This window comes from Malaclemys terrapin, chromosome 20 (genome assembly GCF_027887155.1).
Source record: "Malaclemys terrapin pileata isolate rMalTer1 chromosome 20, rMalTer1.hap1, whole genome shotgun sequence".
NCBI lineage: Eukaryota > Metazoa > Chordata > Testudines > Emydidae > Malaclemys > Malaclemys terrapin.
The window spans coordinates 10966554-10992833 of record NC_071524.1 but is presented as its reverse complement, the minus strand read 5'-3'; the positions used below and the strand labels follow the sequence as shown (position 1 = coordinate 10992833).

The 26280-nt window shown below is 51.3% G+C and overlaps 2 protein-coding genes across 2 annotated transcripts in view; both read left to right on the top strand.

The window, feature by feature from the left end:
* Nucleotides 1-4134: 4134 nt before the first annotated feature.
* LOC128826657 (deleted in malignant brain tumors 1 protein-like) overlaps nucleotides 4135-26280 on the top strand; it is a 222448-nt gene continuing 200302 nt past the window's right edge. Inside the window, exon 1 of the mRNA XM_054010066.1 lies at nucleotides 4135-4388. Coding sequence (XP_053866041.1) covers nucleotides 4268-4388 — 121 coding nt within the window. The 5' untranslated portion in view covers nucleotides 4135-4267. The remainder of the gene's footprint in view (nucleotides 4389-26280) is intronic.
* Nucleotides 5607-26280, top strand: part of LOC128826673 (scavenger receptor cysteine-rich domain-containing group B protein-like) — a 49691-nt gene continuing 29017 nt past the window's right edge. The window contains exons 1-7 of the mRNA XM_054010100.1: nucleotides 5607-5674; nucleotides 9055-9094; nucleotides 14208-14234; nucleotides 15685-16002; nucleotides 18086-18400; nucleotides 20474-20788; nucleotides 22876-23190. Coding sequence (XP_053866075.1) covers nucleotides 14213-14234; nucleotides 15685-16002; nucleotides 18086-18400; nucleotides 20474-20788; nucleotides 22876-23190 — 1285 coding nt within the window. The 5' untranslated portion in view covers nucleotides 5607-5674; nucleotides 9055-9094; nucleotides 14208-14212. The remainder of the gene's footprint in view (nucleotides 5675-9054; nucleotides 9095-14207; nucleotides 14235-15684; nucleotides 16003-18085; nucleotides 18401-20473; nucleotides 20789-22875; nucleotides 23191-26280) is intronic.

Sequence of the window (26280 nt, the reverse complement as noted above, 5' to 3'; positions counted from 1 at the left end):
AGGATCGCAAAAGGTTTTCCTGTGACTATAAGTTCATAACAGCCTCGGTTCAGAACAAAGACCCCCATGAATGGGTCACTCTTTCCTTGGGCTTGGGCTTCTGATCTCCAGACTCCAGGAACAGGTGATCAGCAGACGATGGACCCTGGCTGGGTTTTAGCATAACCTGGGGGGAAGGAATTTGCTTTTGCCTCCCTGTAGATATTTCCCAGGAAATCCACTTCACACGTATTGTCCCAAATGACCATTCTTGTCTGCCACATAATTCAATGTGTCCTTTCATCATCCAGGCCCACAATGCTATGTAACCTTTGCATTTCATACAACGGACTCCAAAGATACTTAATGAAGTAATTGCTACGCTAGGCTGAGAGCTTCCTAAGGAGGCTCTCACCTGCACGGCCAGCTCCTAAGTGACAGAGGAGCTAGTGAACAGTAGCAGCAAACAGGGGAGTTTTGTGAGGGAGTTCTCTGGGGCAAGGAGAGACTATGTGATCCTTGGGGAGAGTTTGTTGTGTGTTAGTTTGTTTGTTGTAGGCTTGTTTGCTTGCCCTGTGCTTGCTTGAAGTTTCTAGTGGGGCTGTTTTGGAGGCTGGGTGCTGAGCAGCAAATAGGCATTTAGAGAGGGAGTGTGAGAGGCAGATACACCCAATAAACATACTCTACACTCGGCCAATAACCCCCCGCCCCCAAAAACCTAACAAATAAACCCTTCAGGACTAAAAATAATGCAGGCAGATGTCCAGCAGCAGAGTGGAAGCTATCCAGTTTATTGCACTGAATGCAGCATGTACAGTTACCTGCCTTGTGGGCAGGTGGCATCTGCATGCATTTGGTGCAAGCCATGCATGGCCCTCAGAGGTTGAGTATGGGATCTTGAGACCAGACTGGCTGAACTGGCAGAGATAAGGGAGACAGAGAGGCACACAGAGGAGACTTTGAGGGACACAGTAGAATGATCCCACGCCCAGTCTGACACTCTGCTGTTGAAGAGGATGAAAGTCTCAGGGAAGGAGAACATCAAACTGGAGCAGAGGGAAACAATCCCATAGTTGGGACCCTCCTTCTAGATGATGTTAAGGTGTCCTCCTGTACTAAGGTTACCCCAGTTATTAGGAAGAGGCAGGTAGTAGTGATGGGGGTTTCACTTATTAGAGATGATTAGAAATACAGAAGCAGATGTGTTGGGTTTGAGATGATTGAGAGACCCAGATGGTGGATTGCCTGCTGGGTGTGAAGGTAGCGGATCTTTAAAGCCATCCAGATACGTTTATGTACAGCAGTGGGGAGCAGTGGTGGTTGTAGTACATGTAACAGCAATTTTTTTTAAAGTACATCAGAAGCAGGAAGCCAGCGAAACAAACACTGCAATGACTGGATGATGTTAGGAACCATTAGGAAAGGGATTAATAATAAAACAGAAAATATCATAATCCCACTATAGAAATCCATGGTACGCCCACACCTTGAATACTGTGTGTAGTTCTAGTTGCCCCATCTCAAAAAAGATATATTAGAATTGGAAAAGGTACAAAGAAGGGCAACAAAAATGATTAGGGGCATGAAACAGTTTCCATATAAAGAGAAATTAAAAAGACTGGGACTGTTCAGCTTAGAAAAAAGACAACCCAGGGGGGATATGATAAAGATCTATAAAATCATGATTGGTGTGGAGAAAGTGAATAAGGAATTGTTATTTACCCCTTTGCATAACACTAGAATCAAGGGGGTTACCCAATGAAATTAATAGGCAGAAGGTTTAAAACAAACAAAAGGAAATACTTCTTCACACAATGTACAGTCAACCTGTGGAACTCATTGCCAGGGGATGCTGTGAAGGCCAAAAGTATAAGTGGGTTAAAAATAATTAGATCAGTTCATGGAGGATAGGTCCATGGATGGCTATTGGCCAAGATGGTCCAGGATGCAACCCCATGCTCTCGGTTCCCTAAACTGCTGTCTTCCAGAAGCTGGGTCTGGACAACAGAGGATGGATCACTCAATAAATTGTCCTGTTCTGTTCATTCCCTCTGAAGCACCTGGCACGAGCCACTGTCAGAAGACAGGATACTGGGCTAGACGGACCATTGGTCTGACCCAGTATGGCCGTTCTTATGTTCTTAAATATATTGCCGGGATTTACCTGATCTGTCACATTGGGAACTACAGATTTACCCTGCTTGTGAGCTTAACTGTGGGAAGTAAGTGAATGTTCCTAAACTGTTACAATAACCTGTAACAATGAAAGTTGATAGAAGGGATATGAAAAGGAGACAAAGACGGGATTAGTTCAAATAAAAGGGCTACAGATACCACCGAAGAACTGCTTTAGCAGTGTCACTGATGAATAAGGGAAGGGTATGGACTGGAAATCAATGGACCAAAATTGGTGTGTAAGAAACTAGGCCTAATTGGTGAACAAAATAACGATTGGATGGCCTTGTAACAAAGGACAATATTTTGAACAAACCTGCCTGAAGTAAGTTAAACCTTATTGAAAGAATTTGAATACCTTTGGGGTCCATTGTATTCCAATGCAATTGTTTTGTGTTGGTGTAAAACTGTATAACTTTTCGAGGAGACGTGACTAATGTAAACCTTGGGGGACTGTTAAGCACTTCAAAGAATTGGCTGGGATAATACCCGTGAAGTGGGTTTCCTGGGAGGCACATGCAGGGGTGGCGGGTGAATGTGTCCTTAGGGGAGGCTAGCCCCTGGCCCCTCCCCCCTGCCCGAGGCTCCGCCCTGCCTCTTCTGCCTCCCATCCCCTGCCATTCCTGATATCTGACTTGTGTCCATTTATCCTCTTATGTAGTGACTGATGTACATATGTGGGCACTGAGGTAAAACTGCAACTGCTCCAACCCCTCAGACAGAGACCAATACCTACAAGATCTTCACCAAGCATTCTCAAAACTACGATACCCACACAAGGAAATAAGGAAACAAATCAACAGAGCCAGATGTGTACCCAGAAGCCTTCTTCTACAAGACAAGCCCAAGAAAGAAACCAACAGAACTCCACTGGCCATCACCTACAGTCCCCAGCTTAAACCTCTCCAACGCATCATCAGTGATCTACAACCAATCCTGGACAATGATCCCTCGCTTTCACAGACCTTGGGAGGCAGGCCAGTCCTCGCCCACAGACAACCCGCCAACCTTAAGCATATTCTCACCAGCAACCACGCACCACACCATAACAACTCTAACTCAGGAACCAATCCATGCAACAAACCTCAATGCCAACTCTGCCCACATATCTATACCAGCAACACCATCACAGGACCTAACCAGATCAGCTACAACATCACCGGTTCATTCACCTGCATGTTCACCAATGTTATATATGCCATCATGTGCCAGCAATGCCCCTCTGCTATGTACATTGGCCAAACTGGACAGTCACTACATAAGAGGATAAATGGACACAAGTCAGATATCAGGAATGGCAATATACAAAAACCTGTAGGAGAACACTTCAACCTCCCTGGCCACACAATAGCAGATGTAAAGGTAGCCATCTTACAGCTAAAAAACTTCAGGACCAGACTCCAAAGAGAAACTGCTGAGCTTCAGTTCATTTGCAAGTTTGACACCATCAGATCAGGATTAAACAAAGACTGTGAATGGCTATCCAACTACAGAAGCAGTTTCTCCTCCCTTGGTGTTCACACCTCAACTGCTAGCAGAGGACCTCACCCTCCCTGATTGAACTAACCTTGTTATCTCCATACTGATTCTTGCCTGCATATTTATACCTGCCTCTGGACATTTCCATTACATGCGTCTGATGAAGTGGGTATTCACCCACGAAAGCTTATGCTCCAATACATCTGTTAGTCTTAAAGGTGCCACAGGACTCTCTGTTGCTTTTTACAGATCCAGACTAACATGGCTACCCCTCTGATACTTCCTAAAACTGTTGACCCCAGGGATATAACAGGGTTTGTTTGCTCAGCATGTTTCAGGAACACGTATTTCACAATCCAGTGATAGAAATAAAGCCACAGCGCAGGTCACTTCTCCTCTGTGGGCTCAGTCGCACGCACCCACTGGGTCACTTCAGGGGGAGCACGGAGGGAGGGGTCTCTGCAGTGAGAGGCCTGTCACACCCCCGGTCCCTTGGGTCCCTGCCCCCTTGGGTGCCTGCCCCATCTCCCCAGCCTCCCAGCCCGTGACTGTCACATCGAGCTCAGCCTGCCTCTCTCATAAGGACGACCGCCTGCCCTAACGCTTGGCCACGCTGCCCCACAAGGCGTGTGCTATGAATATGGGGTTTCCCGGGTGCCTCCTGCTCCCAGCTGGGCACCCCCTTGGCAGGAGCTCAGCTGCCTGCGCTGGAGCTGGGAAGACAAAGATCCCCATCCTCCTGGTCTGGCTTTGGGGTGAGTGGCCTTTTCCCTTTGCTCTGGCTTTGAATAGCCCTGGGGGCACCCTGAGATTCTCCAGCCCCACCCATCAGACATAGCATAGCTGTGTCCTGGGAGCCAGGACTCCTGGGGTCTATTCCTGTCTTGGGAAGTGGAGTGGGATCTAGTGGATAGAGCAGAGGGGCTGGGAGCCAGGACTCCTGGGGTCTACTGCTGCCATGGGAAGGGGAGTGGGGTCTAGTGGTTAGACCCATGAAAGCTTATGCTCCAATACATCTGTTAGTCTATAAGGTGCCACAGGACTCTTTTTACTTTTTGTTAAATACTATTAACTATTATTTATTATGCAAACACAATAATTCATGTTACGGCAGCACTGTATGCCGAGCTCAAGGCCCTGTGGTGCTGGGCTCTGCACTGGCAGGGTGACAGGCAGTCTCTGCCCCCAAGAGCTCAGGCTAAATGGAGAGGATAGAGAGGGGCAATAGGGGCACAGAGAGCGGATGTGATAGCCAGGGCCGGTTCCAGCATTTCTGCCGCCCCAAGCAAAAAAAAAAAAAAAAAAGCCGCAATTGTGATTGCCCTCGCCGGTGGCAATTGGAAAAAAAAAATAAAGCTGCGATCGGCGGCGGCATTCAGCAGCAGGTCCTTCGTTCCTAGAGGAACTGAGGGACCTGCTGCCCCCGAATTGCCGTAGGTGCCGCCCCTCTCCCTTGGCCACCCCAAGCACCTGCTTGTTAAGCTGGTGCCTGGAGCGGGCCCTGGTGATAGCAGCTGTTGGGAATGGAGCCCTGGTCTCATCACTCCCAGCCTGGTGCCCCTCAGCACTGCCAGTGTGCTTGGTGCTGTACAACACACAACCAGAGACAGCCACTGGGCTCACAGTTAGCCATGAACTGTGCTGTCCCCAGACACAGCCCTTCTCAGACTCAGGTAGGCACTGAGAGAACCTGGGGAACAAAGACAAGTTAACATTACAAATCTCAGCTCCCTCTCAGCATCCACCAGCATTTCCAGAGGGCCAGCAACTGACTTTGTAAGCCCAACTAGAAAGAGGATGGCTCTGTCGCTGGACACTGAAAGAAGAGCTCATCACTGAGAAAGTTTGCAGATGACACAGTTGGGGGAGTGTAAATAATAAAGAGGACAGGCTGAGAGATCTGGGCGCTTTGTAAACTGGGTGCAAGCTAACAATATGCATTTTAATACAGCGACATGCAAATGTATAAATCTAGGGACCAAGAACATGGGCCATACTTACATGGTGAACTCTCTCCTGGGACGCATTGCCTCTGAAAAAGGTATGGAGGTCATGGTGGATAATCAGCTGAACACCAGCTCCCAGTGAGACACTGTGGCCAAAAGAGCTGCTGTGATCCTGTGTTCCCCAAAAGTGGAATCTCTAATAGGAGCAGATAGTTTATTTTGCCTCCGCATTTCGCACTGGTGTGATCAATGCTGGAATCCTGTGTCCAGTTCTGGTGTCCCCAATTCAAGAAAGATGTTGATGAGTTGGAGAGGGCTCAGAGAAAAGCCATGAGAATGAGTAAAGGACTAGAAACCTACTTAATCTGTTTAGCTTAACAAAGAGAAGGTTAAGGGGTGACTTATTCATAGATTCATAGATTCTAGGACTGGTAGAGACCTCGAGAGGTCATCGAGTCCAGTCCCCTGCCCGCATGGCAGGACCACAGGACTTGATCACAGTCTGTAAGTATCTACACGGGGAACAAGTATTTCATAATGGGCTCTTCAATCTAGCAGAGAACGGGGGAACAGGATGCAATGGCTGGAGTTGAAGCCAGACAAATTCAGGCTGGAATGAGGCATTTACCAAGGGTCATGGTGGATTCTTCATCATTTTTGACAACTTTTAATTCAAGATTGGATGTTTTTCTAAACATTCTAGGAATGATTTCATGGCAGGTCTCTGGCCAGTGCTATACAGGACTCCGAGTAGATGATCACAGTGGTCCCCTTTGGCTTAGGAATCTATGAATCTGTAAAACCCCCGAGTCAGACTGAAACTTTCTATCATCCTGTCAGACTGTGCTGGGTGTGCGGGGCTGGGGCAGGTTTGTGGAGCCCCTGGAATCTCACAAAGCTGCAGAAACACTTTGCATTCAAAGTTTCTCCCGTGATCTGAGATCAGCACTGCTGGGACCCCGAGTCTGGTGAAGAATTCGTTCACTAGAATGAACATATTACATTGATTCATTGTGTACTTATTAGCCTCAATGAAATCCAAACTGATTACCAGCTCACCCACGATCCTGGCTTCTTGCTCAAATTCCAGTGCTCCTATTTTCAAAGCCAATTTCTCCCATTTTTGGAAGGACGCACACTCCCCAGTCAGGGGCCATGTCTACACTGTGCACAGAGCCAGCTGCGGGGGTGTGAATTGCAGAGTTCACCAAAGAGCTGGACTCAGACTGACCTGTGTGGACACTGCTGGTGCGAACTGAAGGTTCCTAATTTGAGTTAACGCCCTGTGAAAGAGGACTAGGGTAACTATGTAAGAACCCCCCCGTACACTGGGCGGGCAGGGGGAGTTCACACACTGTAACTGCTCCCCATATACACGCACACTGGGGAGGCAGGGGGAGGTGATGCACCATAACTATTCCTCCCTCTCCCCCCCCAACTGAGGAGCGCACTAGGCCTGGCCAGACCTCGGGGGAGCAGGGTGTGTCATGCTCCTGTCCCAGGTGTGGTCTGGCTACAGAATTTGCTCATCCACCCCAGCTGTGTTCATCCTTAGATCCTTTAATGCTCTGCCAGGTACGGCTCAGGTTCAGCTCCATAAGGGATGTTACACACAGCACCACTCATTGGCTGAGCAGAGCGCTACAGGTTAACTTCCCAGTCCATCACCCCCATTAAATTCCATGTTCCTGCCATTTATTCACACTGTCATGCTGGCTGTGAAGTTCAGGACGGATCAGTCTGTCCAGTGTCTCTAAACCACCCTGGGCTCCTAACTGCAAAATGCCAACGTGTAGCAGCTTGGCCATCTGGCTGGCCGCTAGTTGCAACGAATGACTGGGGTTGTTCTGGAATCCTTAGTTGTCTTCTCGTTCAGCATCCACCGTCTGTTAGGTTTGCTCTGTGGATGGTTTCTGTTGAACACAGTTCCATACCCGGCAGGTCTCAAACGGAGTGATGGCTCTTGTAAACGTGTCTGTTGTGTAGGGGCCAGCTGCCCTCACTGGCACTGGGTGGGTTGTTTGGCCCTCTCCCCATGCCAGGAGAGGGGAGGGGTCAAGGAGCAGTTGGGACCCTGGGACTGAGAGGGCCTCTGGCCAATCAGAGAACTCCAGACAAGGGCCAATGGATAGTAGCCAGTGCCCCAAGTCAGTCTGATTGACCAGGCAGCCAGGCCAATCAGGGAGCCTGGCTCAGGTTCCAGCTTCCATGCATGTTGGGGAAGGAGACAGCGAGAGCAGCCCCCAGGGAGGAGCTCGGACGGAGCCAGGAGGAGAAAAGCCATGTGAGAGGGTGGGAGGAGCTGAGCAAAGACCCAGCCACATATGTGGGGGCTGGTGAGTGGGGCAGGGCTGGGGCCTGCAAGTGGGACGAGGGTCAGTAAGGGGACGGGGCCAGGGATGGTGAGAGGGTGGGGCCAGCAAGGGGCAGGGGTCAGGGTTGATGAGAGGCTGGGGCAGGGCCCAGGGTGAGAGTTGGTGACTGGGGCAGGGCAGGGCTGTGGAGGGCCGGGCCAGGGTTGGTGAGGGGGTGGGGCCAGGTTTGGTTGGAGGGCAGGGCGATGGTCAGTGAGGCAGACAGGGTGAGTGTCAGTGCGAGGGGACAGGGACAGGGTCACTGGGGTCAGTGATGGGAGCAGGTCCAGTGAATGTGGCCAGGAACAGTGCGGGGACTGGGCCAGGATTGCTGAGGGGGGTGGGTCACAGGTCAGTGAGGGGCGGGATCAGGGACATTGAGAGGGTGACGCCAGCAAGGGGGCGGGGTGAGGGTTGATGAAGGGCTGGGGGCGGGGCAGGGAGTGGGGCTAGTGAGCATGGTGAGGGGGGCAGGGCGAGAGTCCATGGGGGTGCCAGGCCAGGGTCAGTGAGGAGAGCAGGGTGAGGGTTAGTGATAGGAGTGGGGCTTGTGAGTGGGATAAGTGCTGGTGAGTGGGATGAGAGGCAGTGGGGCGGCAGGGGCAGGATCAGTCAGGAGGCGGGGTGAGGAGTGGTGAGTGGGGTGAGGTTAGGTGAGGAGGGTGAGGGGTGGGACCCTTCCGTGACACGGTGACAGGCCCAGCCTGGCAGAACCCCATGAAGGGAAGCAAACCCAGCAGAAGAGACAGGGGCTGCAGAAGGGACCTGGGGGTTCAGGACCTCACTGTGAGGGAGCAGGAGAGAGGCAGAGACCCAGCGAGGGGGAGTGAGTGGGCAACTGGGAGGGCCCAGAAACAGCCCCCCCCCTCCCTCCGCCCACCCTGAGACCTGCCATGCAGGGAGCCATGACTACCCCGGCCCGGGACGTTTCCGGAAGCCCCTGAGCCAGGCAGATGACTGCAGCCGGCTCTGCACAGGCTTGTCTGATCTGGTCCTGACGCAAGGCCCCTGCATTAGCCGTGTGTGGCCTGGACAAAGGTGACCCCACCTCACAGCGGGCTGGGGAGTCCATGGCTCAGAGGAGGACGGGTTTTTCTTATCTCAGTTTCTCTCCTTTTCAGTTGACCTTTGGCTACAGGGGCTGAGCAGCCTGCTGCCCCGGTGAGTACTCAGCCGGGGCATTCACCGGTGTGGGAGGTGGGTCTTCGTCACTCACAAAAGCTACTGGGATACAACATCTAGTGACCCACTGCGCTCTCTCTTGGGGGAGAAGATGTGGGGCTAGCGCAAAAAGAGAAAAAAGGGGGGAAGTCTGGACATAATAATATTCTGTAATAATATGTGTGGAACTTAGAGGGAAGCCATAACCCGGGGGATGGGACATCGCCCTCATCACACCCCCTTCTGGTGCTAGCAAACCGAAGAGACAAATTTCAGCAGCCAGAAAAGACTGTTACTGCTGAAAGTGTGTTGGTTTGTAGGTGTACACACAGAGTAAATAGTTCAGTACGCTTCCCATCCGTGTGTAGTTCTTAGTGTGACGATTTGTTTAGTATATTTTAAAACCTTTCAGCTGCTTAGTGTATTCTGTAGCCTGCTAATAAGTTTTCTCCCAGTTTCAGGCTGTTTCTGAGAGAGATAAATTTGTTATATTTGAGTTGTCGTTTTGTGTGTGTGCCGTTTTTAACAGCTTAGATGTGGATAAAGCTACTACCCCAGTTAGGGGAATGTTACTCATTGGGAATCTATCTAGTACCTGGGCAGGAGCACTCCAGCTCGCAGACGGATCCAATGTGAATAAGAGGAGAAGCTGGGGAGGAGGTTCTGTGGTGAGGGGACAAGGCAATTTGGAAGCTCCTTTGCCATAGTCTCCAGTGTTCAGGTTCAGTCCTGGGGGTCTCACGAGCAGCTCTGAGGTCCCACAGAGGCAGGATGTCATGGATTCACAAGACTTGTGCTCTCTCTCGGCTCTGTAAGGTCCCTGGGAGGAATCTCCTTCAGTGCCACAGCCCTTATCGGGGGTCCACCCTCCCTCCGGTATTAAGCCATTGTGCATGTAGGCCGGGATTTGTCCCTCTTAGCCTGGGTGTTCTCTCTCCTGGCTTCAGGGGTATTATGATAATAAGCTTTAACACTCTAGTGTAGCTGTAGGCTTAGAAGGTTTAAAGAGATGCTAAAGAGTTTACAGCATTGGAGCTGCAGTGGTGCTGCTGTAAGCTCTCTAATGTAACCACTCTGAGCTGATGGGAGAGCTCTGCAGTTGGCTTAACTACTCCAGCCCTGTGAGCGGTAGTAGCTATGTCGGTGGGAGAGCTTCTTCTGCTCACAAAGTGCTGTCCACACTGGTGCTTAGGTCAGCGTAACTTACATCACTCGGGGGTGAGATTTCATACTCCTGAGCGACATAAGTTATACTGTAGCAAGTGCTAGTGTAGACATAGCCTAAGCTAGTTTCATGTTTTTCAAGTTGTCCTGCCTTTTGTTCTGTTGTTTGACTAATTCAGACTGGTTTGCTATTTGAATAGATGTGGCTAGAGTTAAATCTCTCTTCAGTTGTAGCTGCTGTGAAAGGATTTTATCTGTTAACCCAATAACCAGCTTGTCTGTGATATTTTCAAGCTTTGCATTCCCAAAATCACAGTTTTAAGCCTATATATGCGGAGCTCTTATAAAACATTCAAAACTTTCCCCTAGTTCTTGAGTTCTCTGGTGAAAACGAGCTCTTCCATAAGCCACATTTCTCTGAGGTATAAAGTATGCATGAAACATAGCCAGACCCCTTTCATAGTCACCTTTGCGACTGTCTTCAGTAAAGTCAAAGGATTTAAAGATATGATCTGCTGGCTTCCCGTAGCCTACATTAAAGAAGATACCTGCATCTCTCAGTTTCTTTGTGCAGCTTGGCAGCAATGTGAAATCTTGTGAAATCTTGTTTCCAGTGTGTCCATGGTGAAGTTTGTGAAAGTTGAAGTTCTCTGGGGCACTGGAGTGGCATGGTGATGAGATCCTGCAACCTTTGTAGCTTTGTTCCTTCTATTTCTGTTCTTAGTGTAAGCAGAGTCAGGATGAGCTCTACCCTGACATCTGGTGGTGAATTGTGGCAAGTGTGGAAAAGAACTTCAGGGGCTGATCTTGTTTGCATAGGCACACCCATGCCACCCAGCATGAGCCCATAGCAGCCCAAAATGGTCACTTTTGCAGCTGTGGAATCCCCAGTTTCACTATTATTGAGGCAGGAGGAATAAAGTGTTGTTACCCTGATTATGTGAATCAAGGACAATGAAACTGTTTTATGACAGAGGGTCTCACCATCAACTAACATCAACTATTCATCAGTGATCTACAACCCATCCTGGACAATGATCCCTCACTTTCACAGACCTTGGGAGGCAGGCCAGTCCTCGCCCACAGACAACCTGCCAACCTTAAGCATATTCTCACCAGCAACCACGCACCGCACCATAACAACTCTAACTCAGGAACCAACCCATGCAACAAACCTCGATGCCAACTCTGCCCACATATCTACACCAGCAACACCATCACTGGACCTAACCAGATCAGCTACAACATCACCGGCTCATTCACCTGCACGTCCACTAATGTTATATATGCCATCGTATACCAGCAATGCCCCTCTGCTATGTACATTGGCCAAACTGGACAGTCACCACGCAAGAGGATAAATGGACACAAGTCAGATATCAGGAATGGCAATATACAAAAACCTATAGGAGAACACTTCAACCTCCCTGGCCACACAATAGCAGATGTAAAGGTTGCCATCTTACAGCAAAAAAACTTCAGGACCAGACTCCAAAGAGAAACTGCTGAGCTCCAGTTCATTTGCAAATTTGACACCATCAGATCAGGATTAAATAAAGACTGTGAATGGCTATCCAACTACAGAAACAGTTTCTCCTCCCTTGGTGTTCACACCTCAACTGCTAGCAGAGCACCTCACCCTCCCTGATTGAACTAACCTCGTTATCTCCACACTGATATATACCTGCCTCTAGAGATTTCCATTACTTGCATCTGAAGAAGTGAGGTTCTTACCCACGAAAGCTTATGCTCCCAGTACTTCTGTTAGTCTCAAAGGTGCCACAGGACCCTCTGTTGCTTTTTACCATCAACTAAGTAGCACTCGCTAGACAAGGGACATGGGTTCCAAAACCTAGTGAATTGAGAAAGGGCAGGGATAAGTTTTTGTGCATGGGAGTTTGAAGGTCTGAAACACCAGTTCTGTTTTCTCTACTGTTAAAAATCAGAGCTAATTTTGATTCTATTAGGAATCTAGTTACAGTTTGCTGAGCTGACTTCACTTTGTGTTAATGGTGTACTGCACTGAGATTCTTCCCCTACAAGCTGAAATTACTAAAGAGCTAAAATCACTGAGTGCTATGTTAACTAGTGCGGGGGATGACCCTAAAAATCTATTGCTAAGTGGCTGGGGAACCAGAGGTGAGCAGTCTATGGGACAGCTGGAGTGGCTCATGGGATGGTTGATGGAGCAAAGCAGCTGGCAGAATGGAGGAGTTCATGGGATGGCTCATGGAGTGGAGTAGAGTGACTTGCAGTGAAGGCTGCAGCAGAACCCCACGGAGAGGTGTGGCAGTTGGCCTCGGACCAAGTAAGGTGCCTCTTAATGCCCCCCCCCCATTTCCACCCAGGCTGGGGGGGGTAAAACTCTGTGGATAAACTTTTGAACCCAGGCGCTGCATTGACCAGGGACAGAGACTTTTGGGTTGTTGGACTTTTGGGTGATTTTTGGGTTGCTGGATTCAAGAGACTTTTGGGGTGTTGGACTGTTGGGACTTTGGGTGATCTTCTGGATTGCTGGACTTAAGACTCTGCTCATGGTTTGTGTTATGACTCCTGTTTGTGGTGTTTCCCCAACATAATGCTGCATTGTTTCCCTCCTTTATTAAAAGGCTTTTGTTACACTCAGACTCCGTGCTTGCAAGAGGGGAAGTATTGCCTCTTAGGCCTGGTCTACACTACGACTTTAATTCGGATTTATCAGCTTTAATTCGAATTAACCCTGTAACCGTCCACACAACGACGCCATTTAATTCGATGTAAAGGGCCCTTTAAATCGATTTCTGTACTCCACCCCAACGAGCAGGGCACCCAGGGGAGTGGTATGTAATTGTCCCAGGTCACTGGGTGAGGGCTCGAGCCGGTTTTGCATTGTGTTATTGAAACGGAACCCCTAGATACTGAACCCAGCCCCTGTTGCTGCCAGCTCTGATGAGCAGAAGGGTTACATTAGTTTACTCCAGACACTGTGCTGTTCTTCTGTACCAGACATGGACTGGTCACAGAGCTTGCTTTTACATACCACAATCCTTTAATGCTCTGCCAGATATGGTTGAGGTTAGCTTTAAAAAAGGTACAGTAACTCCCCACTTAACGTCCTCTCGCTTAACGTTGTTTCGATCTTACGTCCCTGCTCCATTACAGAACATGCTAGTTTAAAGTTGTGCAATGCTCCGCTATAACGTCCTTTGGCTGCCTGCTTTGTCCACGGCTGGCAGCCCCACTATCAGCACCCCTACGCCCCCCCCCAGCACCTCCTGCCTGCCGGTGGACCCCACAGATCAGCGCCTTCCCCTTGCTCCCCCTGTCTCCTGCCCACGGCAATCAGCTGGTTTGCGGCATTCAGCAGGCTGGGGGGAGGGGGGAGGAGTGAGGATGTGGCGTGCAGCCTCCCCGCTCCCTCCCCTGCCTCCTGAATGCCACAAACCAGCTGATTGCTGCAGGCAGGAGACGGGGAGGGAGGGAGGGGGGAGGCTGCGCGCCGCGTCCTCGCTCCTCCCCCCAGCCTCCTAAATGCCGCAAGACAGCTGATTGCCGCGGGCAGGAGATGGGGGGAGTAGGGGGAAGGCGCTAATCCCTGGGGGCTGCCAGTGGGTGGGAGGCACGGGGAGGGCAGGGGAGCTGATGGGGGGCTGCCAGCCTGTTTAATACCTGTATTAAATTACTTGTTTAAAATTGTTTAAAATGTATATAATGCCTTTTGTCTGTCAAAAAAAAAAAAAATTTCCCTGGAATCTAATTCCCCCTATTTACATTAATTCTTATGGGGAAATTGGATTTGTAGAGCGGTCACTGAAATACAACATGCAGCTGAATCTTTTCTCTCAGTGCATCAAGAGATGGCAGGGGAGAGCTCACTCAGGCCACTGCTTATATCAGCCAGTGTTTGGAGATCCCCAAGGTGTCCAGCCATGGAGACAGAGACTTACCTCATCTCTTTGCTTTCTTTCAGCTTCCATGACAGGATTCCCCATGGCAGGTAAATACAAACATAGGCAGAGGGTGCAGGGGTCTGTCTGTATGTGTGGGGTGCATGCTGTAGTGTGCAGCTATCTCATAAATTGGGGCAAGGAAGGGCAGAGTTAAGGTTATTTAATCTAGTCGTTCAAGTGTAGGACTTGAGACCTGGGTTCAAATCCTGCCTCCTCCAGACTCACCCCATGATCTCAGCCTATCACTTCCTCACTACGTGCCTCAGTTTCCCCACCAGTGAATTGTTAACAAAGGGGCTGTGTGGCAGAATGAGCACAGCACAGGGTATCCTGGCTGTTGGGTACCTGTGGAAATCCCCAGCCATTCAGTGTCTCAAGGGTTCACCCTTGCCCAGTAAGGCCGATTGAAATTTGGGCTCTGGCAGTGGCTGTATGAGCCACATCAGTCTGGGTGAGCCCAGATTTACCCTGGGGTATGATCTGCCCCAACAGATATTTTTGCCTTTAGTTATTGTTAGAGCTGTTTCAGCTTAGCCCTGGCTGTGGCTGGTGAGTGACCCCACCTCTGCAAAGAGCAAGTGGAGGTGCTGTGTACCTACACTGGGGCGCTGTGATGCTAGCTGGGGCCTGTCAGAGGTGGGGGTGGGGTACCAGGAGCTGGGCTGCCGTGGTGCCGTCACCACAGGAGGGTGCTCAGTTCAGCCTGGCACTGCCCCTGTCTGTTTGGACGCTGTGGAATATGGAGGAGCTGAGTCAGCCCCAGTCAGGGCCAGTGGAGGCTTTGTGGGAGCAGAACTAAAGCCCCGCGAGGCTGCTGCTGTTGGCTCCAGTCAGGCAGGGTCATCGGGGCGCAGACAGGGAGGGAGCCCAGGCAGGGGCAAAAGGCAGTTCAGTCTCCGGACCAGTTATGCCCTTTGCCCCTCGGCTGGGAGCCGCTCAGACTGAGGGCTGGCCTGGCCTGCACACACCTGTCCTGTCACAGAGGGGAATTAACCCCAGCAGCTCATTTCACATTCTGGGCATCAGAGAGTTGCAATGGCTGCGACTTCCACTCACTACCAACTTGGACCCAGGGCCCCAGACGTGAAAGCCCAGTGCCTGTTCCCCCCACGCCAGCCACTGCCCCTGCCTGAGCTGGGGCCAAATGGGATCTGGTGCCCTCCGGAGGAAAAGCCCCAGGTCTCCTTCCCCGAATGTACTGCATCAGTTTATCCCCCTCGCACAGACTGTACTGGAGCCGGCATCCCCTGAAGAGAAAGACCCTGTGTCCCATTCTCCATCCCACGAGTCAGCCATTCCCCCATGCCTGGGGCTGGATCAGAGCTGGTGACCTCCAGAGAGGAAACCCCCAGTATCCCATTCCCAGCCCCCCTGAGCCAGCCAGTCTGCCACACTGGGACTGAATGGGAGCTAGAGTAAACTATAGGGAACAAGGCCCATATTCCTTTCCTCTAGCCCATCCCTGAGTGTTTTTTCCTTTTGGTGTTTGCATCTCAGAACTGGCTCAGCTCCGACTGGTGAACGGCCCGAGTCGCTGCACTGGGAGAGTCGAGGTGTTTCACAACCAGCAGTGGGGAACTGTGTGTGATGACAGCTGGGACTTACAGGATGCCGGAGTCGTGTGCAGGCAGCTGGGCTGTGGGACGGCGTTATCAGCCCCAGGGGCGGCTAACTTTGGGCAAGGATCTGACCCTATCTGGCTGGATGACGTCCACTGCGCAGGAACCGAAGCTGCCCTCTCCGAATGCAGTACTCTTCTGCCTTGGGAATGGAATGACTGTACCCACGGAGAAGATGCCGGTGTTGTGTGCTCAGGTAACCTTTATCTACCACCATGCGTGTTGCAGGAAGCCGGGTGGAAAGCGCATTATGGGGCATTGTCCCCTCACAGCCAGTGCTGACCCCAGCATGGTGCTTGGAGCCTGTGCTTCAGGGAGCAATATGGCGGTTCCTGTAGGGAGCGCTCTCCTCTCAGTCTGTGCTGATCCTAATTCCCCTGTGAGGGTCTATGGGCCTGTACTGCAGGGAGCGGTGTGGGGTCTCAGTAGGGGACGCTCACGCTCTCCCCTTGATAGAAATGCTGGCCCCAAAGGGGGCTGGTGCTGCAGGTAGGGGTGTGTGAGTAGAAGGCTCTCTCCCTTTGCACTTGTACTGGCCCAAATGCCCTAGTGTGGTGCCATGGGTCCCAACATGAGGAAGCCATGTCTGTGCCCGCTGCGGGGCAGCTCTCCAACTCCCGCAGCCACAGACCACACAAGCCGTGCCCTCTAGGCCTTGTGGGGGAGTGACCTCTCTCCAGGTTGGTAATATGCACACTTCACCCTTCGGCCCTCCGAGAGTCCCTCTGCAGCACCCAGTCCCTGTCCTGCTGGGCATTCACAGAAGTCACAGATCTGCTGCTCCCAAAGGAACAGGGTCCCAAGGTGACCAGTTCCACCTCCCATCTCTGCCCCGATCAACACACAGTTCTAGATCCCCTCATAGTCACACCAAGTACAAGTGATTTCACACAGTGTAGCGATTCGAAGGGTATCAAGGAGAAGGGTTGGAAAGAAATGGTTCCATGGCCAACAAAATCATACCACGCTGACTAGAGCCTAGACTCATTGAATGAGTTACTTTTCTGTCTTGTAGAGCAACGCTCACCCCACAGTCCTTCCAGGGTTTTACTCCAGGCTTGGCTGTGATCTCCTATTCCTGAGACAAACGCTGTCAGCCGCCTCCTGGGTGAAAGAGAGATCTTGTCCCCTCTCCTCTTTCTTTGTAGGTACAAACCATTGTTTCTTCCCAGAGGAGGTCTCTCTTCTGAGACTTGTGCTGAGGGTCCTTTGTCTTTCTAAATTCTCAGGCCTACACTAGACCCAGACAATGAATATAGCCTGTCTCCACGGCTGTGCTTTGTTCTATGTGCTGATTGGCTCAGCCGAAGGGATTGCCATGGCGCAGGTGACAAGCTTCACTTCAATACTTCTGGAGCCTCATATTCTATATTTTACATCTCTCTTCAACTATGTCCCATCCAAACATCTTGCCCCCACTAGGGTGATCAGTGGGCTGCTGTCTCTTGGTAGAGACCTCACATACCACCTCTGGTGAGCTATTGTGCATATATCTCACCCAGGGGATCCCCGAATAACTCCAGGCAAACCTGTTCCCTCTGCCAGTTGGCGTCTATTTATCTCTGGGCCAGACTCCTCTGTGGCACACTGGGGACCTGGGTAACTGCAGCTTCCACTGGCTGGATTTGGTGTCAATGGAGGCTGCAGCCGCTCACTCAAACTAAAAATCCAGGACCAATTTCTGAAGAGTCCGGTTCCCAATCACTGTGTTCCGGCGGATTTGCATTTCAGGGAATTAGTCCTGAAGTTGTAACTTCCCCAAGAGCTGGACACAGGAGACGCAATTCTTCCTCACTTCCTGTCCTATTACATATTTCGCTATCCTGTTTCTCAGCTGCCCTGTCCTACCGCAAAAGTGGCTGCATGTCAATGCGGGGAGTCTCCTTCTTCTGGGTATGTCACACGTGGATATCTACGTAACCCTATGTATCTACGAATACCAGCACCAGGAGTGAGGGGGTAAATCTGTTCCCCGGGAGGTTCCTGCCAGTAGTGTCGGGGGTGATCTTTTTAATTAAGTGCTCTAGTGGGAGCGGTAGGTCAGAATGCCATCCAATCTACCAAACTAGGTGACAGTTGGCTGGGAGGGGAGTGGACAAACTTCGACATTCCCCAAGTGATTAGCATGGTCAGTGGTGGGGAGCCCTTGACAGGCAGTGGCTGTGTGCAGAGACCGGTCAGATCTGTTGGCGGGAGGCGCTACATTCCCCAGCGACGCGAGACATCAGATGCACAGGAACCTCCCAGAGTGTTTTTTCCCTTGGGTGTTTGCATCTCAGAACTGGCTCAGCTAAGACTGGTGAACGGCCCGAGTCGCTGCGCTGGGAGAGTCGAGGTGCTTCACAACAAGTTGTGGGGATCCGTGTGTGATGACAGCTGGGACATAACTGATGCTGGAGTCGTGTGCAGGCAGCTGGGTTGTGGGACGGCGTTATCAGCCCCAGGCGCGGCTAACTTTGGGCAAGGATCTGACCCTATCTGGCTGGATGACGTCAACTGCTCAGGGACAGAAGCTGGCCTCTCCGATTGCAGGGCTCGGCCTTGGGGAAGGCATGACTGTCAACACGGAGAAGATGCCAGTGTTGTGTGCTCAGGTAACCTTTATCTACCACCCTGCCTATTGCAGGGAGCTGGGTGGGAAGCTCATTATAGGGTATTGTCCCCTCACAGCCAGTGCTGACCCCAGCATCGTGCTTGGGGCCTGTGTTTCAAGGAGCAATATGGCAGTTCCAATAGGGAGCGCTCTCCTCTCAGTCTGTGCTGACCCTAATTCACCTGTGCGGGTCTATGGGCCTGTACTACAGGGAGCGGTGCAGGGGCTGAGGAGGGGACGCTCACGCTCTCCCCTTGATAGAAATGCTGGCCCCAAAGGGGGCCAGTGCTGCAGGTAGGGGTGTGTGAGTAGAGGGCTCTCTCCCTTTGCAGTTGTGCTGGCCCTAATGCCCTAGTGTGGTGCAGTGGGTCCCTAGCATGAGGAATCCTTGTCTGTGCCCGATTTGGGGCAGCTCCCCGACTCCCTCGGCCACAGGCGCGGTGCCCTCTAGTTCTTGTGGGGGGTGACCTCTCTCCAGGTTGGCAATAGGCACACTTCACCCTTCAGCCCTCCGAGCATCCGTCTAGAGCACCCAGGCCCTGTCTCGCTGGGCATTCACAGTAGTCACAGATCTGCTGCTCCCAAAGGAACAGGGTCCCAAGGTGGCCAGTTCCACCTCCCATCTCTGCCTCGATCAACACACAGGTCTAGATCCCTTCATAGTCACACCAAAGACAAGTGATTTCACAGACTGTAGCGATTTGAGGGGTATCAAGGAGACGGGTTGAAAAGAAAGGTTCCATGGCCAATAAAATCATACCACGCTGACTAGAGCCTAGACTCATTGAAGGAGATACTTTTCTGTCTGGTAGAGCAACGCTCACCCCACAGTCCTTCCAGGGTTTTACTCCAGGCTTGGCTGTGATCTCCTGTTCCTGAGACAAACGCTGTCAGCCGCCTCCTGGGTGAAAGGGAGCTCTTGTCCCCTCTCCTCTTTCTTTGTAGGTACAGACCACTGTCTCTTCAGAGGAGGTCTCTCTTCAGAGACTTGTGCTGAGGGTCCTTTGTCTTTGTAAATTCTCAGGCCCGCACTGGGCCCAGACAGTGACTATACCCTGTCTCCACAGCTGTGCATTGTTCTATGTGCTGATTGGCTCAGTCGAAGGGATTGCCATGGCGCAGGTGACAAGCTTCACTTCAGCACTTCTGAAGCCTCATATTCTACATTTTACATCTCTCTTCAGCTATGTCCCATCCAAACACCTTGCCTCCGTTAGGGTCACCAGCAGGCTGCTGTCTCTTGGTAGACACCTCACACGCCAGCTCTAGTGAGCTATTGTGCATATATCTCACCCAGGGGATCCCCTAATAACACCAGGCAAACCTGTGCCCTCTGCCAGTTGGCGTCTATTTATCTCTGGGCCAGACTCCTCTGCGGCACATTGGGGACCTGGGTAACTGCAGCTTCCACTGGTTGGATTTGGTGTCAGTGGAGCCTGCAGCCACTCACTCAAACTAAAAGTCGAGGTCCAATTTCAGAAGAGTCCGGTTCCCAATCACTGTGTTCCGGCGGATTTGCATTTCAGGGGATAAGTCCTGAAGTTGTAACTTCCCCAAGAGCTGGACACAGGAGACGCAATTCTTCCTCACTTCCTGTCCTATTACATATTTCCATATCCTGTTTCTCAGCTGCCCTGTCGTACCCCAGAAGTGGCTGCATGTCAGTGGGGGGAGTCTTCTTCTTCTGGGTATGTTACAAGTTGATATCTATGTAACCCTATGTATCTACAAATACCATCACCATGAGTGAGGGTGTAAATCTGTTCCCCGGGAGGTTCCTGCCAGTAGTGCCGGGAGTCATCTTTTTAATTAAGTGCTCTAGTGGGAGCAGTAGGTCAGACTGCCGTCCAGTCTGCATAACTAGGTGACAGCTGGCTGGGAGGGGAGTGGACAAACGTCAACATTCCCCAAGTGATTAGCCTGGTCAGTGGCGGGGAGCCCTTGAAAGGCAGTGGCTGTGTGCAGAGACCGGTCAGATCCATTGATGGGAGGTGCTACGTTCCCCAGCGACACGAGACATCAGATGCACAGGAGCCTCCCTGACTGTTTTTTCCCTTGGGTGTTTGCATCTCAGAACTGGCTCAGCTAAGACTGGTGAATGGGTCGAGTCGCTGCGCTGGGAGAGTCGAGGTGCTTCACAAGCATCAGTGGGGAACCGTGTGTGACGACGGCTGGGACATAACTGATGCTGGAGTGGTGTGCAGGCAGCTGGGCTGTGGGACGGCGTTATCTGCCCCAGGCGCGGCTAAATTTGGGCAAGGATCTGACCGTATCTGGCTGGATGACGTCAACTGCGCAGGGACAGAAGCTGCCCTCTCCGAATGCAGTGCTCTGCCTTGGGGAGAGAATAACTGTAACCATGGAGAAGATGCCGGTGTTGTGTGCTCAGGTAATCTTTATCTACCACCGTGTGTGTTACAGGGAGCTGGGTGGAAAGCTCTTTATGGGGCATTGTCCCCTCACAGCCAGAGCTGACCCCAGCATGGTGCTTTGGGCCTGTGCTTCAGGGAGCAATATGGCGGTTCCTGTAGGGAGCGCTGTTCTCTCAGTCTCTGCTGACTCTAATTCCCCTGTTCGGTTCTATGGGCCTGTGCTGCAGGGAGCGGTGTGGGGGCTCAGTAGGGGACACTCACGCTCTCCCCTTGATATCAATGCTGGCCCCAAATGGGGCCTGTGCTGCAGGTAGGGGTGTGTGAGTAGAGGGCTCTTTCCCTTTGCACTTGTGCTGGCCCAAATGCCCTAGTGTGGTGCCATGGGTCCCAACATGTGGAATCTTTGTCTGTGCCCAATTTGGGGCAGCTCTCCAACTCCCGCCGCCACAGGCCACAGAAGCCGTGCCCTCTAGTCCTTGTGGGGGGTGACCTCTCTCCAGGTTGGCAATAGGCACACTTCACCCTTTGGCCCTCCCAGAGTCCTTCTGCAGCACCCAGTCCCTGTCCTGCTGGGCATTCAGAGAAGTCACAAATCTGCTGCTCCCAAAGGAACAGGGTCCCAAGGTGACCAGTTCTATCTCCCATCTCTGCTCCGATCAACACACAGCTCTAGATCCCGTCATAGTCACACCAAGTACAAGTGATTTTTAAAGAGTGTAGTGATTCGAGGGGTAGCAAGGATACGGGTTGGAAAGAAATGGTTCCATGGCCAATAAAATCATAGCACGCTAACTAGAGTCTAGACTCATTGAACGAGATACTTTTCTGTCTGGTAGAGCAACGCTCACCCCACAGTCCTTCCCGGGTTTTCCTCCAGGCTTGGCTGTGATCTCCAGTTCCTGAGATAAACGCAGTCAGCCGCCTCCTGGGTGAAAGGGAGCTCTTGTCCCCTCTCCTCTTTCTTTCTAGGTACAGACCATTGTCTCTTCCCAGAGGAGGTCTCTCTTCTGAGACTTGTGCTGAGGGTCCTTTGTCTTTGTAAATTCTCAGGCCTCCACTAGGCCCAGACAGTGACTATAGCCTGTCTCCATGGCTGTGCTTTGTTCTATGTGCTGATTGGCTCAGCCGAAGGGATTGCCATGGCGCAGGTGACAAGCTTCACTTCAGCACTTCTGAAGCCTCATATTCTATATTTTACATCTCTCTTCAACTATGTCCCATCCAAACATCTTGCCCCCATTAGGGTGACCAGTGGGCTGCTGTCTCTTGGTAGAGACCTCACATACCAGCTCTGGTGAGCTATTGTGCATATATCTCACCCAGGGGATCCCCCAATAACACCAGGCAAACCTGTGCCCTCTGCCAGTTGGCGTCTATTTATCTCTGGGCCAGACTCCTCTGCGGGACATTGGGGACCTGGGTAACTGCAGCTTCCACTGGTTGGATTTGGTGTCAATGGAGCCTGCAGCTGCTCACTCAAGCTAAAAATCCAGGACTAATTTCTGAAGAGTCCGGTTCCCAATCACTGTGTAACGGCGGATTTGCATTTCAGGGGATAAGTCCTGAAGTTGTAACTTCCCCAAGAGCTGGACACAGGAGACGCAATTCTTCCTCACTTCCTGTCCTATTACATATTTCGCTATCCTGTTTCTCAGCTGCCCTGTCCTACCCCAGAAGTGGCTGCATGTCAGTGGGTGGTTGGGGTCTCCTTCTTCTGGGTATGTCACAAGTCGATATCTATGTAACCCTATGCATCTATGAATACCAGCGCCAGGAGTGAGGGTGTAAATCTGTTCCCCGGGAGGTTCCTGCCAGCAGTGCGGGGGGTGATCTTTTTAATTAAGTGCTCTAGTGAGAGCAGTAGGTCAGACTGAAGTCCAATCTGCCAAACTAGGTGACAGTTGGCTGGGAGGGGAGTGGAGAGACTTCAACATTCCAAAGAGATTAGCATGGTCAGTGGTGGGGAGCCCTTGAAAGGTAGTGGCTGTGTGCAGAGACCGGTCAGACCCGTTGGCGGGAGGGGCTAAATTCCCCAGCAACACGAGATATCAGAGGCACAGGAACCTCCCTGAGTGTTTTTTCCCTTGGGGTGTTTGCATCTCAGAACTGGCTCAGCTCCGACTGGTGAATGGTTCAAGTCACTGCGCTGGGAGGGTCGAGGTGTTTCACAACCAGTCGTGGGGAACCGTGTGTGATGACAGCTGGGACATAACTGATGCCGGAGTCGTGTGCAGGCAGCTGGGCTGTGGGACGGCGTTATCAGCCCCAGGAGATGCTCGATTTGGGCAAGGATCTGACCGTATATGGCTGGATGACGTCAACTGCGCTGGGACAGAAACTGCCCTCTCCAATTGCAGTGCTCTGCCTTGGGGACACAATAACTGTAACCACGGAGAAGATGCCGGTGTTCTGTGCTCAGGTAACCTTCATCTGCCACCGTGCGCGTTGCAGGGAGTAGGGTGGGAAGCTCATTATAGGGCACTGTCCCCTCACAGCCAGTGCTGACCCGAGCATGGTGCTTTGGGCCTGTGCTTCAGGGAGCAATATGGTGGTTCCAGTAGGGAGCGCTCTCCTCTCACTCTGTGCTGGCCCTAATTCACCTGTGCGGTTCTATGGGCCTGTGGTGCAGGGAGCGGTGCAGGGGCTCATTAGGGGACGATCACGCTTTCCCCTTGATATCAATGCTGGCCCCAAAGGGTGCCTGTGCTGCAGGTAGGGGTGTGTGAGTAGAGGGCTTTCTCCCTTTGCACTTGTGCTGGCCCAAATGCCCTAGTGTGGTGCCATGGGTCCCAACATGAGGAAGCCTTGTCTGTGTCCAATCAGGGGTAGCTCCCCGACTCCCTCAGCCACAGGCCACACAAGCCGTGCCCTCTAGGCCTTGTGGGGGGTGACCTCTCTCCAGGTTGGCAATAGGCACACTTCACCCCTCGGCCCTCCGAGAGTCCCTCTGCAGCACCCAGTCCCTGTCCTCCTGGGCATTCACAGAAATCACAGATCTGCTGCTCTCAAAGGAACAGGGTCCCAAGGTGACCAGTTCCACCTCCCATCTCTGCCCCGATCAACACACAGCTCTAGATCCCTTCATAGTCACACCAAGGACAAGTGATTTCACAGAGTGTGGCGATTCGAGGGGTAGCAAGGATACGGGTTGGAAAGAAATGGTTCCATGGCCAATAAAATCATCCCACACTGACTAGAGCCAAACTCATTGAACGAGATATGTTTCTGTCTGGTAGAGCAACGCTCACCCCACAGTCCTTCCAGGGTTTTACTCCAGGCTTGGCTGTGATCTCCTGTTCCTGAGACAAACGCTGTCAGCCGCCTCCTGGGTGAAAGGGAGCTCTTGTCCCCTCTCCTCTTTCTTTGTAGGTACAGACCACTGTCTCTTCCCAGAGGAGGTCTCTCTTCAGAGACTTGTGCTGAGGGTCCTTTGTCTTTGTAAATTCTCAGGCCCCCACTAGGCCCAGACAGTGACTATAGCCTGTCTCCATGGCTGTGCTTTGTTCTATGTGCTGATTGGCTCAGCCGAAGGGATTGCCATGGCGCAGGTGACAAGCTTCACTTCAACACTTCTGGAGCATCGTATTCTACATTTTACATCTCTCTTCAACTATGTCCCATACAAACATCTTACCCCCATTATGGTGAAGAGTGGACTGCTGGCTCTTGGTAGAGTGTTCACATACCACCTCTGGTGAGCTATTGTGCATACATCTCTCCCAGGGGATCCCCGTAAAACTCTAGCAATATCTGTGCCCTCTGCCAGTTGGTGTCTACTTATCTCTGGGCCAGACTCCTCTGCGGCACAATGGGGACCTGGGTAACTGCAGCTTCCACTGGTTGGATTTGGTGTCAATGGAGGCTGCAGCCGCTCACTCAAACTAAAACTCCAGGGCCAATTTCTGAAGAGTCCGGTTCCCAATCACTGTGTTCCGGCGGATTTGCATTTCAGGGGATAAGTCCTGAAGTTGTAAGTTCCCCAGAGCTGGGCACAGGAGACACAATTCTTCCTCACTTCCTGTCCTATTACATATTTCCCGATCCTGTTTCTCAGCTGCCCTGTCCTACCCCAGAAGTGGTTGCATGTCAGTGGGCAAAGTCTTCTTATTTTGTGTATGTCACAAGTCAATATCTATGTAACCCTTCTGCCAGTGTCGTCAGAAGTGATTAGGGACGTGTTCAGTATCTAGGGTTTCCTTTTCAGCAATATAACACAGATCTGGCTTGAGCACCCACCCAGTAACCTGCTTTTTACAGTTCCCAACAGTTGGTTAGAAAGGGTGAATATCAACAGAGGGAAAATTACTTTTTGTAGTGCTAACGAGGCTAATTTAATCAAGGTGGACCTCGCCCATTCCCAGCAATGCCCCTCTGCCATGTACATTGGCCAAACTGGACAGTCTCTATGCAAAAGAATAAATGGACGCAAAGCAGACATCAAGAATTGTAACATTCAAAGCCAGTAGGAGAGCTCTTCAATCTCCCTGGACACTCAATAACAGACTTAAAAGTGGCCATTCTTCATCAAAAAAACTTCAAAAACAGACTGGAATTAGAAACTGCAGAACTGGGATTAATTTGCAAACTGGACACCATCAAATTAGACCTGAATAAAGACTGGGAGTGGCTGGGTCACTACAAAATTAATTTTCCCTCTTTTGATACTCGCTCCTTCTTGTCAACTGTTGGGAATGGGTGACGTCCACCCTGATTGAATTGGCCTCGTTAGCACTACAAAAAGTAATTTTCTCTCTGTTGATATTCTCCCCTCCTTGTGAACTGTTGGGAATTGGCCTCATTAGCACTGACCCCCCACTTGGTAAGACAACTCCCATCTTTTAATGTGCTGTAATATATATACTGACTACTGTATTTTTCACTCCATGCATGTGATGAAGTGAGTTTTAGGCCACGAAAGCTTATGCCCAAATACGTTTGTTAGTCTCTAAGGTGCCACAAGGACTCCTCATTGTTTTTGCTGATACAGACTAACACGGCTACCACTCTGAAACCTTTAATAAAAGGAGGGAAGCCCCCAGCATTAACTTGGGAAAACGCCACAAACAGGATTTCTAAAAATATAACCATGAGCAAAACACCTCTCCCAGAGTATGTTGGGCAGTGTCTTTTGCCTCAGGTTCTTGAGTCCAGCAACCAGAAGTTCCTTTAAGGTGCCCTTCTCTTCTCCCTCCACCACACCCCACTTACAGTGGTTTTCCTTGGTTAGTGAAGACCCAGAGTTCAGAGGTGCACCTGTGTGAGTTCAGCTCCCACCATGGGGGCGGGGAGGAGAGCTCCTGGCTCTGGTGGCAGCTGGTGTTTGCTCTGGTGACAGCTGCCCTACCAGCCACTCACCAGTCTGTTCACCCTCACCTTCTGCTGCCCCCGGCCTTTCTACTGTGATCTCTGCAGGTCGCTCTCTTGAGGCTTAAGAGATGCTGATGTTGTGTGCTCAGGTAACTTGCATCCATGACATCACTGTGGGTGGTGCAGGGATCGGGCTGGGAAG